The sequence below is a fragment of the Furipterus horrens genome, unplaced genomic scaffold (assembly GCF_987537825.1).
Source record: "Furipterus horrens unplaced genomic scaffold, mFurHor1.1.pri manual_scaffold_8, whole genome shotgun sequence".
Lineage (NCBI taxonomy): Eukaryota > Metazoa > Chordata > Mammalia > Chiroptera > Furipteridae > Furipterus > Furipterus horrens.
In genome coordinates this window covers 100,176,880-100,190,077 of record NW_028327178.1, presented here as the reverse complement: position 1 = coordinate 100,190,077, position 13,198 = coordinate 100,176,880, and the positions used below count along the sequence as shown (strand labels likewise).

General features: G+C 46.8%; 1 protein-coding gene across 6 annotated transcripts in view; it reads right to left on the bottom strand.

Annotated features, from left to right (window-relative positions):
* Positions 1-1,104: 1,104 nt before the first annotated feature.
* Positions 1,105-13,198, bottom strand: part of DBNDD2 (dysbindin domain containing 2) — a 27,018-nt gene continuing 14,924 nt past the window's right edge. Inside the window, exons 1-5 of one of the 6 annotated variants that reach the window (XM_090286468.1) lie at positions 4,874-5,019; positions 3,827-3,862; positions 3,044-3,190; positions 2,721-2,858; positions 1,105-1,765 (exon numbers count right to left, since the gene is read on the bottom strand). In XM_090286468.1, coding sequence (XP_090142594.1) covers positions 1,560-1,765; positions 2,721-2,858; positions 3,044-3,182 — 483 coding nt within the window. In that variant the 5' untranslated portion in view covers positions 3,183-3,190; positions 3,827-3,862; positions 4,874-5,019 and the 3' untranslated portion in view covers positions 1,105-1,559. Of the gene's footprint in view, positions 1,766-2,720; positions 2,859-3,043; positions 3,191-3,826; positions 3,863-4,873; positions 5,020-5,061; positions 5,115-5,138; positions 5,494-5,515; positions 5,598-13,198 lie in introns of those variants that run through there. The other 5 variants (XM_090286469.1, XM_090286464.1, XM_090286467.1 and 2 more) reach the window with 5 other exon arrangements.

Here is a 13,198-nt window from a genome sequence, read left to right as displayed (position 1 = left end):
ATAACCCCGATTTTATCAAGATGGCAGTGTGCCCTACTAACGGACTAACCCAGCCTTCCCAGGAGCTGGCATGCTTCTGAGAGGTTTCAAAGGTAGAAAAGAAATCAGATGCATTGGTAATTCCATGACTTGAAAGGTTGACTAAAAAGCCCCCAGAATTTTCTTTCTTCTAGATAATGCCACATCCCTATGTATATAAAATGTCCATTTATAAAACACTTCTTGTGTTAGTAAATGCTGGTCAGTAAGATGAAAATGAAATGGTACCAGTTAGAACTTCCAAAAATGCTTCTTGACGTGGGAACAGACAGCTGGGTGTGCTGTGCCAATCCCCAAGTTTCTTCTCGTGTTCTCTGCCAGTTTCAAGGACAGGATGGTGGACACTTCAACAGCCATCTTAGACATGAAACATCAATAAGAATTCAAGCCACGTGCCTGGAATGGCTGAGCAAAAAGAGCCAAACTGGACCCCGCTGTCCACTGTGGAGCAGCCATATAGCCCCGCACTTTGGACTTCTTTTCGATGAGGACATAAATCTGTATCCTGACTTACTGATATTTTACTAGCAGTCAAACTGAAATGACACAGACTTCTAAGCATTTTATGACTTGACCATTGTCAACCTTACCTCTCCTTTCACCTCCTCAAACGCGACAATTCAGCCAAGCTGAGTATTTTTCAGGTCCTCACAGCTAGTTCCCTCCATTTAAAGTCTCCCAAGCTGTTCTTTCCGCCTGCAATGCAGCCCCCACCTGGCTCACTCCTACTCACCCTTTGGATTTCAGCATAAGAATCAGCTCTTCAACAACCACACAAGTGAGGTGAAGAGGCCCCCGTTTTCTGATACCAGAGTAGCTCCTTGCCCTGCTACTTATTACACTGTGACTTGTGCCATTTACTTCATCTCCTCCTCCAGGGACAGTACACTCCACGAAGGCAGGGATACAGCTTCTTATTCAAAATTGTATTCCAAATGCCCAGCATGGGTGTTCAATAAATGTCTGGAATAAATGGAGTATATAAAAGAGGGATATGGTTTTGGTTATGGAGCCAAACAAATACAGTGGGTTTGATATCTTTACAATGTGAAAAATGAAGTGGAATGGTTGGTATATTATTATTTATTATTTATACTGTGCCTTATTCCAAAAAAGGATGTAAGGAAGCAGGATGGCTGGAGTCACCACCTCACTTAGTGCTGAAGAGTTCATGTCTCTTTAGAGACACTGGTGGAGGAGACTCTGTTAGAAGGCTGCAAGGGTAGTGTGGGGGAGGGGTGCTAAGAAAAGCAGTGGCATCCTGTCCTACCTCATCCCCACCTCCTTGCCTGTGAGCTCTACCTTGCGCATAAGCCAAAAGCTAGAGGGAGGGCTGCAGCAGGAAAAGGTTAGCAGTCACACAGGGGAGGGTCAGCTCCCGGGGAGGCACACCATCCTACCATCCTCCCTCCCCTCTGGTGCCTACTACGAGTAGAGTCTGGTGTTCTCCGAAGAGCTCTGGCTGGGCCGAGGTCTCATGTGGAGAATAGCCCGGTCAGTCCATAGGTGGGGGCCCACTGCTAGCTGCAGGCTCCAGGCTCTGCCCCTCCCTCGCCCCCATCCTCCTCCTCGTCAGACTGTGCCAAGGGCGTGTCTGCTCCGCCATCGCTGGGATTTGGGCTGTGCGGGTTGGTGGAGTAGTCAGAAGATGAGGAAGAAGTGCGGGATGTGGTCCTGTCTGGCGTGCGCATTGGCAGGCTCAGCTCCTCTGGATGGTCGTCCGCCCCTGCCCAGAGGGAAGAGCTGGTCAGGGCCACTAACAGGGCTTCAGAGGATTCTCAGGGATGAGCTGGCCAGGAGACACTGAAGCCCAGAGGGGCAGGGACTTGTCCAAAGTCACTTAGCCAGTCCAGCAAAGAGCCAGGTCTCCTGACTCCCAGCTCCTTCTATTTCTGGGATCACATCTGGGCTCTAGAGTCAGGCCAATCAATTCAAGAGTTCAAGTTCTACCTGTGTCACTCATTTACTCAGTAGCTTTGAGCAAGTCGCTTTTCCTTTCAAGGACTGTGCTCCTTCTCTGTAAAAAAAAGGGATTCCTACATTCCAGAAGAGATTTGAGGGTGAAATCTAATAATGCTTATAAAATGTCTGGTACATAGTAGTAGTCTATCAATTAATAGCAGCAGTTTTAAATAAGAGAATATCTATCTTATAAGTTAGTATATGGACTTTGGAGTCAGAAAGCCATGGTTTGAACCTAGCTCTACTTCCTGGTTATGTTACCACTTCTGAGTCTAATATTCTTCTTTATAAAATGGAGATAATACTATATGCCCTAATAGGAAATTTGTATGGATTGAGATAATATATGTAAAGTATTTTAGCACATTAAACTTACTAAAGTGCTCAATAAATACTGTATTATTAAGGGGGCTAAAACTGCTTAAGTTCTCCGATGTAAAAATGACATTTTTATATCATTTTATTTACATTAAATCCACAAGCATAAAATTAACAAGGCTGAGGGGGCTGGGCATTCCTAGAATGGATTGGAGATCTGTAACCCAGTCACCCTCAGGGTCAACTTCCCTAAAATCAGAACAGACTGCTGTTTCATTGGTGGAAACGCCCCCTTCCAGCCTCCATCCAGCCCCGCGGGTATACACTTCCCCAGCCTTGCAGCCACACTTCCGAGCCCCAACATCTGGCTCTGGTGCCCGAGTCCCAGCATGGGAGCATACCAGCTGTCTGAGGGGTTGGTGGAGGATCTTCACAAGGCAAGAACACGTCTGCTCCGTCCTGATCCCCAAGGTCAATAAGTTCCACTTGCTCCAGGGTGTCCACATTCACTTCCATGGATGAGATACTACCTATGGGGGCTGCAGATCAAGAAGGGGGCAAGTCAGGAGGACCCTGGCTGGAGCTCATAGGATGGTCAGAGGTATCTGTCAGGTCCAGAGATGGAAGTTCAGGGGGACAAGAAAACAAGAGGGGAGGTGCCCCCAAGATTCTGGATCTACAAGACTTTCTCCCTAAGTCCCTCTCCCCAGGACTTAGAACTTACGTCTCTGTGCCTCGAGATGCAGGTGGGACAGGGGGAAGACAAACTCTGTCTCTGGCTGTAAAATGTCCTCAAAGAACTTCTGCCGCTCCCGCAGGCGGAGCTGCTGGCGCTCCAGGGATGCCCGAGGATTGGGGTCCATGTCAGCTCCTGGAGAGTGGGAGATGGATCTATGAGGGTGAGAGGCAATGCTGTGGGACCCTGAGCCTGGGGAGCCCCACTGCAGCCAGCATCCCAGTAACGGGGTCTCTGGTTCCAGCCCAGACACGTCTGGACTTGGCTTCCTCCTTCCCCTTCCCTAAAACAAAGTCCAGTTACCACAAACTTCAAGTCTCATACAGAGGCGGGGCTGGCCCTAACTCCACAAAGGGGATGTCAGTTCCAGGCACGGCAAGAGAGGCTCCTCTGTACTCAGGGGACAGACACAGCAATGGCCAAGTCTCAGAATCATGCCCATCTGCGAGGAGTTGGCGGGACGGCCCAGCCCAAATGGGGGAGGCATTTTATCCACTCCTCAGAGGCCAGGGAAGAGGCCAGGACAGCAATCTCAGAGTGGCAGGTCCTCTTCCTCTAGTGCTCTGGTTCCTGCCCGTTCTTTAACACCCAGACAAAAGCTAAAGTACCCCCGCCCCTCCTTTCTCTCTCACACACCCCATCACCTTTGCCCCATCCCCTCCAAACCCTGCTCTGAAGTCACAGACCTGACTTCCAGGCTTGGCTCTTTGCCTAAGGAAATCAGCGTTCTAGCTTCAGTGTCCCCACCTGAAAACGGCATAATCATCCTACCTGCCTCAAACACAAGGCGCTGCTCGTGAGGGTGCTCTGTAAAATGTCAAGATCCGCAGCTCTTTATTGGCGTTGATGTCTCTTGGAACACGTCTCCTCTGACCCATCTCACTTTTATCTCCCCACTAGCCAGTGTGTAGCAATTGGAAGGGCAGGTCCTGGGTCCTATTCAGACCAGGCCCCCAATGCTGAGAGCTTTCCAGAACACCAGAGCTCTGGGCCAGCCCGGGGCCCTATGCATTCACTGGCATTCGCTCCATCTCCTTCCAGGGATTCGGCTCAGAGCCCATCACCGGAGGCGAGGGAGTAAGTGTCTAACCTGCGGACCAGACTGCCTTCCCCGCCTCCTCAGTAATCTGCGTATTCAAGACCCTGCTCAGCCCCATAGGCGCTGGGGCCGGCCGCCAGGGACCCAGACCTAGTGGGCCCGGCAGGACCAAGGAAGTGTGGGGAGATCTTGGGGCCGCGCGCTGGTGGTGGAGGAGGAAGGCGCTGACGCTGATTCCTGGGAATGGCTTAGATCTGCAGCCCAGGTCACACGCTAAAAATACCCGGGCCCCTGAGGCCGACTGCTTTAGCAGCGGATGGGGGCGGGCGAATGAGGGTAGGGAGTAAAAGGGACCAGGGACTCTGGGACGCCCCCTCTTTTCCCCTGCCCAAACCCCATCAATATCACAAGATTGAAGGAGCTGCCCCCCGGGGGCCGCGGAGCGGAGTGCTGGAGAGAAGGGAGTTGTTTACGCGACTAAAGGCGCTGGGGAGAGGGGTGAAGAGATTTGGGGGCAGGAGGCTGCCAGAGGCCCGGCTGGGACCAGTGAAATGGAGAGCGCCAGTCTCAGCCCCACCCGCACTGGAGTCAGGGAGAGCGAAAGAATTCCCTAAAAGGGACACGCCGTGTCCGCCGGGGAAGGGAGGGGAGGCAAAAGAGCACCCCCCCCCCCGACCCGGGCTGTTCTTTCCAGGCTCGCGTCCCCCCCGCCCCCCCCCCCCACACCGGCCCTCCCGCGGCACCTGCGCCCGCAGCCTCCGCCGCCGCAGAGCCCCTACCTGCCCCGCCGGCGCCCGGGCTGACAGTCTGTCCGCTCGGGCGAGACAGCGGCGGGGGCGTGGGAGCGAGCCGGGGTGGGGCTGCGCCGCCGGGTCTCCCCCGGGACACACCGGCCCTGGGAGCCTGGAACGAGGAAGAGGCGGGAGGCGGAAGTGGGGGAGGGGCGACGGCGGGCACACGCGCTCGCCTCTTGCCGGGTGATTGTGGCGGAGCCCCTTCGGGCACGACAGCTCATACTTCCAGGGCGGGCGAAAAGTTCCCAACCTGCATCCTTCCTCCCCGCGCCCAGGAGGCCTCCTCTGCGCTCCATCCGCCGCCACCGACCATGCACTCGGCTCCGCACACTCGGCTCCACTAGCCGCGCCCCGCCGGCCGCGGCGCAGAGGTGCCGCGGGGACACGCGGGCTCCCAGCTCACGCACACTTGCTGCTCCAGGACTCCCGGGCAGCTCCGAAGCAACCAGCACGATCCCCGCACACCGGCACCCTCGGCCACACTCGCACGCTGGTGCGCGCACATCTCGAGAGAGCTCACGCAGGGAAAGAGAGGCTGACCACCCGCGGGAGGGGGAGCGCACCGACCCAGTGCCGCCCGTCAGGACACGTGCACTGCGGCAGAGGACCCCTGACTCTGGGACTCACCCGGCAGCCCCGGTTCCTGGCTCCAGGACTGGACAGCCAACGCCCAGCCTCCCAGCGCACGGGGCGGGCGCCGGGATGGGGCGGGTCAGGTCCGGAGGGATGGGCCGCCGCGCTGTGCCCCCAGACGCCGCGGAAGAGCCAACTCCTGCTGGGTGCTAAGAGTGGCGCTATACGCCCGCCCGGGCTGGCGGGGGTGGAGGGGCGAGGCGCAAACTCCGGGCCTAGGGGAGAAACGCTTGCCCCCTTGCAGTGCCTCCAGGCTCAGGCCAGTGTCAGTATCCAATCTAGCAGTTACGGGACCGAGAGGCTGTGCCCATTCTCTCCCTCCTCCCTGTACCCAGCCTCCTGTGCTCATAGCTTCAGAAGGCAGTGCGGCGTGGGGGACAGGCGGTGTCTGTTGGAGATGCTTCTGCCGTGGTGTCAGCAAACATCCTCGAGCAAGCCCAGAACTAGGACTCAACCTTGGCACGGCCCTGTCCTTCGCTGCTCTCGTTAAAATACATATTCATTTCCTGTCGATTCTCCTCCCTAAAGATCTTTCCAATCCACCATTCTCTCCGTTCCCACCACCATCTCTCCCTTGGCTCCTATAAACAGCCTTCTAGCTGGTTTCCCTGTACTCACTCTGGCCCTGCTGCGGCTACACTCCATGCCCCACAGGGCAGTCAGGCGTCATTTCAATATGCAAGTCTGACAGGCCACCTCTGCTTAAATCCATCCATTGTCAAAATAAAATCCAGGCCTGCTATTTGAGCTGAGTTTCTGAAGAAATGAGTTCAACAAGCAGAGAAGAGGAAAAAGGAATGGAAGTGTGAAAATCCATGACACACTCAGGTTTCCGTGTCAGGGGACCAGCACTCTGTACAAATACCTAAAGCACTGCCCCTCTTATTGTTATTGTTATTGGGGTCACAACACCACTCTGAGATGAATGCAGCAAGCAGCTTTCCCACTATCTCACAAGCAAGGAAACTGGTTTGGGAGAAGAAACAGTGTAGTGGTCAACAGCTCAGGAAAGGCGGGCAGAACCTCTTGGGTTGTAAACCTAGCCCTGCACCTAACCAGCTGTGAAAACACTTAATTTCTCTGATCCAGGATTTCCTTACCTATTAGATAGGAATAATTAATCCCTATGTCTTATGAGATAATTCATATAAAACGCTAGTACAGGACTTGGGCACTTTGGAGATGCTCCATAAACAGCTGTTTTGATTGTAATAGGTCCTGAGAAAGGGAAGAAACTGCTTTCTTTCACAAATTTCTGAAATTATAGGAGTACGCCCTAATAGTGAATATTTCTACAGAGCTTATTATACACCTGTCACTATTATAAGTACTCGTTTAATTATTATTTCCATTTTACAGATATAGAAACTAAGATGCAGAGAAAAGTTATAACTTTAGTCTAATCCATCAGAGAGCTGAGGTTTCAGAGCAACCAATTAGCCTGAATTCCAAAGAAGGACAGGAGCCTCCAAGAAGGACTTGGAGGCAGGCACTGGTGCACCTGTGAAGCAGGAAGAAGACAAGCAGATAGAAGAGTTCAGCTGCAGTTCTTTCTGAATTGCTAAAAGCTCAGTGTGGCTAGTGTGGGAATGAGAGGCTGCAGATACTAAAAGTAATCATGGGAACAAGAAAACTCAAACCTAGTTTAACTCCTGACAAGACTGACTCGGTCGATATATAGTAATTTCTAAGCATAAATAATATTGTCCCCAGTTTCTCCTGTTCTCCACATTATGTCCAGAAATCAATAAAAAATAACACATAAACAAAAAGCAACTTTACAAAACCAAAAAAACCCCAAAAGCCATATTGTCAAGAGACAAAGTAATCAACAAAACCAGACGGAAGACCCAGATAACTCTCTGGAGTTACCTGACAAGAGAACTTAAAACAATTATAACAATATGTGAAAGGCTCTGTGGAAAAAGGTGGACAACATGCATAAACAGAAGGGGAATTCTAGCAGATATGGAGACTATTAACCCTTTGAGTGCCAGCATCGCTGTAAGCGACTCTTTTTTCGATGGCTATAAATGTAAATAACAATGGCATAATTCGTATTTTATGTTTTGTTTTCTCTTTTTGTACCTCAGGTTATATATTGATATAGTTTTTTCTCATGTTGACCCAAATTTCAAATTACACATGGCACTCATGGAAAAGTCTAGGGATTTTTAAAACGTAACAAAGTAAAGAATGCTTTTGACAGGCTCATCAGTAAACTCAACATAGCTGAAGAAAAAAATCAATGAACTTGAAGATAAATCAACAGAGACTACCCAAACTAAAATAGAAAGAGAAAAAAGAGGGAAGCAAAACAAGACAAAGTAAAAGAACAGAACAACCAAGAGCTAACAAATGTGTGATTTCAATCCCATAAGGAGGAAAGATATAAATAAAAATACGTGCACTCACAAAATATGACCTATCTACATATTCAAACCGTTGAAAACCAAAGATAAAGAGAAAGTCATAAGGCATCTAGAGGAAAAAGACACATTGCCTACAGAGGAACAAAGATAAAAATTAAAGCAAACTTCTCATGAGAAAACTTGTATGACCAGAAGACAATAGAGTGACATCTTTAAAATGCTGGAAGTAAAAAACTGTCAACCCAGAATTCTATACCCAGCAAAAATGTGTTTTAAACTTGAAGGCGATAAGAACACTTTTTTCAGATAAACAAAAACAAAAGTCATTACTAGCAGATCAGCACTACAAGAAATAGTAAAGGAAGTTCTGGAGGCAGAAAGAATGTGATACCAAAGAGAAACCTGGAACTACATATAGAAATGAAGATCTCTGGAAGTGGCTGAAAGGTAAATATAAAATATAAAACATTTTTAGTTTTTAATCACCTTAAAAGATAATGGACTGTCTAAAGCAAAAGAATAGCAATCCACTGTGGGTTCACAGATACATAAAAGGAAAATATGACAATATTTTCAATACAATATTGTTATTGCATAACAATAGTAAAAATTATGGGATGAGGAATTGGAAATATATTGTTAAAGGGTCCTTATGCTATATAAGAAGTTGTATGATATTTTAAAATTAGCTTGATTAATTGATCATATCTTTCTCAAACAAAAGCAGGCTTGCTTACTGCTTGCCATAAAAGTGCTGAACCTGGGTTTCTCAGCCACAATGTGAACCCACTGTGTGTTACTGTGCATCTAGTACAACGGCATCACTTGTTGGACCTAGCGCTGAGGAAACCAACACAAATTTTGCTGACGTCCATGCTGTTTGGCATGCTATGAGTAATAAACTCTATCTAGAGTGGATACAGTAAGTCTCATTGTCTGCTTCTGGTACCCATGAGGTTAAGGTTTTTTCCCAACAAAACATAATCAACCCAAAGTAAGGTAGAAAAGGAGGAAAAACAGGAAACAATCACAGATGAAAAAATAGAAAACAAATAGTAAGATGGAAGATTGTAACCCAAATGTATCAATGACCAATTAAAAGACCGATGACTAGATTGGGGGAATAAAAGCAAGAGGCAATAATATGCTCTCTACAAGAAGCCCAATTTAACTATAAAGAAATATATGAGTTAAAAGTAAATAGATGAAATAAGATATACCATACAAACACTAATCAAAGCAAATTCAATTGGCAGTATTAATATTAGAAAAAGTAGACTTTGAAAGAAGGACTATTACCAGGATGAGGGACATTACATAATGATAAAAGGTTCGATTCACTAAGAAGACGTAACAATCATAAATGTGTATACAACTAATAACAGAGCTTCAAAAATACCTTAAGTAAAAACCAATATACCTAAAATAAGAAAGCAAAAAAATCTATATAATACAGTTAGGAAATTCAATGATTCTCTCTCGGTAATCAATAAAACAAGTACTAGACAGAAAAAAAGCTAAGGATATAGGAAACTTGAACACTATCAACTAAGTTGTTCTTTTTTTAAAATTTGTGTATTTATTTATGCATTCATTGGCTGGTTCTTGTATGTGCCCTGATCAGAGATCGAACCCACAACCTTGGTGCATCAAGATGATACTCTAATCAACTGAGTTACCTGGTCAGGGCTCAACTAACTTGTTCTGACTGACATTTTTATAACACTTTACCCAACAACAACAAAATAAACATTCTTTTCAACTGCACATAAAACATTCACCAAGATACATCATATTCTGGGCCATAAAACAAACCTTAATAAATTTAAAAGAATTGAAATCATACAAAATATGTTTTGTAACCATAAAAGAACTAAAATATAAATAATAACAAAAATATGTAGAAAACAGTGCAATACTTGGAAAGAACACACAACACTTCAAAATAACCCATGAGGCAAAGAGGAAGTTGAAAAGAAAATTAGAAAAATATCTTGACTAAAATTGAAATGCAGCAAGCAGCCAGCCACCTAAAGAGCTCCCAATGTTCCTTGCTTTCTCTTTATTCAGGCTTTTGTATAGTTCCATCCTACGCTGCTGTATCAAGGTTCTTCCGTGTGACCAATAAGACTTGGCAGAAATGATGGTATACATCGCTTCCAAAATTAGGATCTAAAAAAAAAAGGACCCCAGCTTCCATCTTGGGTGTATGTTCTCTCTACTGCTTGGATCACTCACTCTGGGGAAGCAAGCTACTGCATTGTCAACAGCCCCACAGAGAGGTCCACGTGGCAAGGAACTGAAGACTCCACCAACAGCCAGAGGAGAGCAGGCCCTGCCAGCAAGCACGTGAGTGGGCAAGGAACCAGGTTCATGGGCCCTCGCAGAGCCACGAGATGATGCAGCTCTGGTCAGCAGCGTGGCTGCAGCGCCGTGAGGCGTGAGGCAGAACCACTCAGCTGCAACGGTCCCGGGTTCCTGATGCTCAAAACCTTTGAGATAATAAATACTTCTTGTTTTAAACTGCTAACACGTGGGATAACTTGCTATGCAGCAACAGAGAACATGTGGTGACTTTGGTACCGGGGCAGAATGCTGCTGTCACAGCACTCAGATATGAGAGTGGCATTAGAACCAGACAACAGACTTTGAGCAGAGTGTAGTGAAAGGCTACAGCGCCTTGGGAAAAAAGCTGTTACTAGAAGCCTCAGGCCTTTGATACGGTTGCATTCAGGGCATAGAGCAGATATTTTCAACCTGTGTCCTCTCATGGTGCACATAAACTAATTACTAAAATTCTGCAGTACACCAAAAAATGTATTTTTTGCCGATCTGACAAAAAAAAGGTATAATTTTGATTCATTAACACTGGACAGATATTATTGTGTCAACTGTTGTTACTTTTTTATTTGACAATCTAAGGGAAAAGAGGCCAGTGTCCCTGATGAAATTGTCAGGTGTCGCATGTTTTAAAAATTCTTGCAGCTCGGCAGTGTGCCACGACACGGTGGTTGAAATCCACTGGCACAGAAGAAAGTAAAATAAATACTACTGGGAACTGGGGAAGGAGGAATTCTTGTTATCTCATGGCACAACCTTTAGCAACCCTGTCGCAGAACAGCGGAAAGAAGGAAATGTGCCTCACGCGCTGAGTGACCCAGCTAAGGATACTTCCGAGTAAGGTGCGGAAGACGGCACCTGCCCTCCTCTTGCTGCTTATGGTAAATGCACGTGGAGAGAGCGAAACCAAAACAATGGTTCTCAAATGAGAGCCACGTTGCTTCCTGGGGGACATCTGGTAGCATCTGAAGACACTTTTGGTTGTCCCAGCTCTAGGTTGCTACTGGCTTCTAGTTAGTGAAGGACAGGGACACTTAAATAGCTTATAACACACAAGACAGACCCCTCTTCCCATCACCCCCTTCCCCCTCCACATCAAAGAATTATCCTGCCCAAAATGTCAATAGTGCTCAGGCTGAGAAACCATGAACTAAAAGGACTGTTCAGTGTAAAGGAGCCAGGACTTCATGGTAGAAAATTCTCAACCTCTCCAAATGGCAAATGATGGTAAAATTAAGAAATGGTTTCCTAGCAAAGCTCAACCCCAGGGTATTGCAAACAAACAAACAAACAAAACTATAGTCCATAATGAAACTGAGAATGTGACTATAAAACCTTTTGTCCACATCTCAGAAAGATTCAAGGCAATGCTTCAGCATACTATTCAGACAAAAGACCTCTAAAAAAATTATAGGCGTGCCTCTCGGATCCTGTGAATCAAACAATATGGATTCTAGAAAGCTTAAGGGTATTGTCCGTCAGCCATTTCAGAAGAAGCTTAATGGAGAGAAGGGCCTATCTCAAAGAAACTCTGGACATGGCTATTGTCTAATAGACTGGATGTGGATAAGGTTCAGCATGACCCACAGTTCTCAAAAGGATCATATATCCAGGTACATCTCCAGCCTGGACTTAAAGGGATAAAGGGAGTATAGAACAAGAGAATTTCCAGTTCTGAACAACATGGAGCAGATGCATTCCTCTCCATCCCTCCCACTAAACACAGCTTAAAATGCTGGACATTGTATGTAAAGCAAACCCGAAAAGCCGCACCAACCAGGAGTCTCAGTACTCAAATGCTACAGCACCGAGTCCCTGCTAGGGTGGGTGCTGGAGAAGCCAGCAACCTGGACATGCCACACAGGCAGAGACAAAAGTCACCCAAAAATTCATGTCTGCCCAAAACCACTGAATGTGACCTTACTTGGAAATAGTGTCTTTACAGATATAATTCGTTAAGATGAGGTCATTCTGTATTAGCGTGGGCACTAAACCTGATAACTGATATTCCTATAAGAAGACTCTGTGAAAACATAGGAAAACCGAGGCGAACAGCATGAGATGGAGGCAGATGGCAGAACGTTAGGTCTACAAGCCAAGGAATGCCAAGGATGGCTGGCAGTCACTGGGGGCTAGGAGAGAGGCATGGAACAGATCCTCCCTCGGAGCCTCCGGACGGAACCAACACCTTGAATTTTGGACTTTTTGCCTCCAGCACTGTGTGGAAATAAATTGCTGTTGTTTTAAGCCATCAAGTTTGTGGTAATTTATTACAGCAGCCCTAGGAAACTAATACAGAAACCAAAACTTAAAACAAAACAAAACAACCTCAGCCCTGGCTGGTGTGGCTCAGTGGATTGAGCACTAGCCTGCAGACCAAAAGGTTGCCAGTTCGATTCCCAGTCAGGGCACATGCCTGGGAAAGTTCTCTCTCGAACATTGGTGTTTCTCTCCCTTTCTCCCTCTCCCCTCTCAAAAACAAACAAACAGAAAAAAAAACCTCACCTGATAGACTCCATAGGATAATGGAGATAACATTTATATTAGATTTTAAAAAGTGGCATATTTATACAACAAAATACTACTCAGCAATGAAAGAAACAAACTACTGATAGGCCCAACATGTGTGAATCTCAAATGCATTGTGGTAAGTGAAAGAATTCGAGATTCAAAAAGCTACATACTATAGGACCCCATTGATATGATGTTCTGGAAGAAGCAAAGCTATAGGGACTGAAAGTACATCAACTGTCCCCTGGGCCAGGAATGTGAGGAAGGTTAGCTACAAAGAGATTTTGCACAAGGGATCTTAGGGGCATTCTGAAACCAATCAATATACATCGATTATTATGGTTACGCAATAGTATGCAGTTGTCAAAACTCATAGAATATATACTAAATGGTGCATTTTCCTGTATGTAAAATACACCTTAATAAGCCTGACTTCAGAGGAACTAAAGTGCAG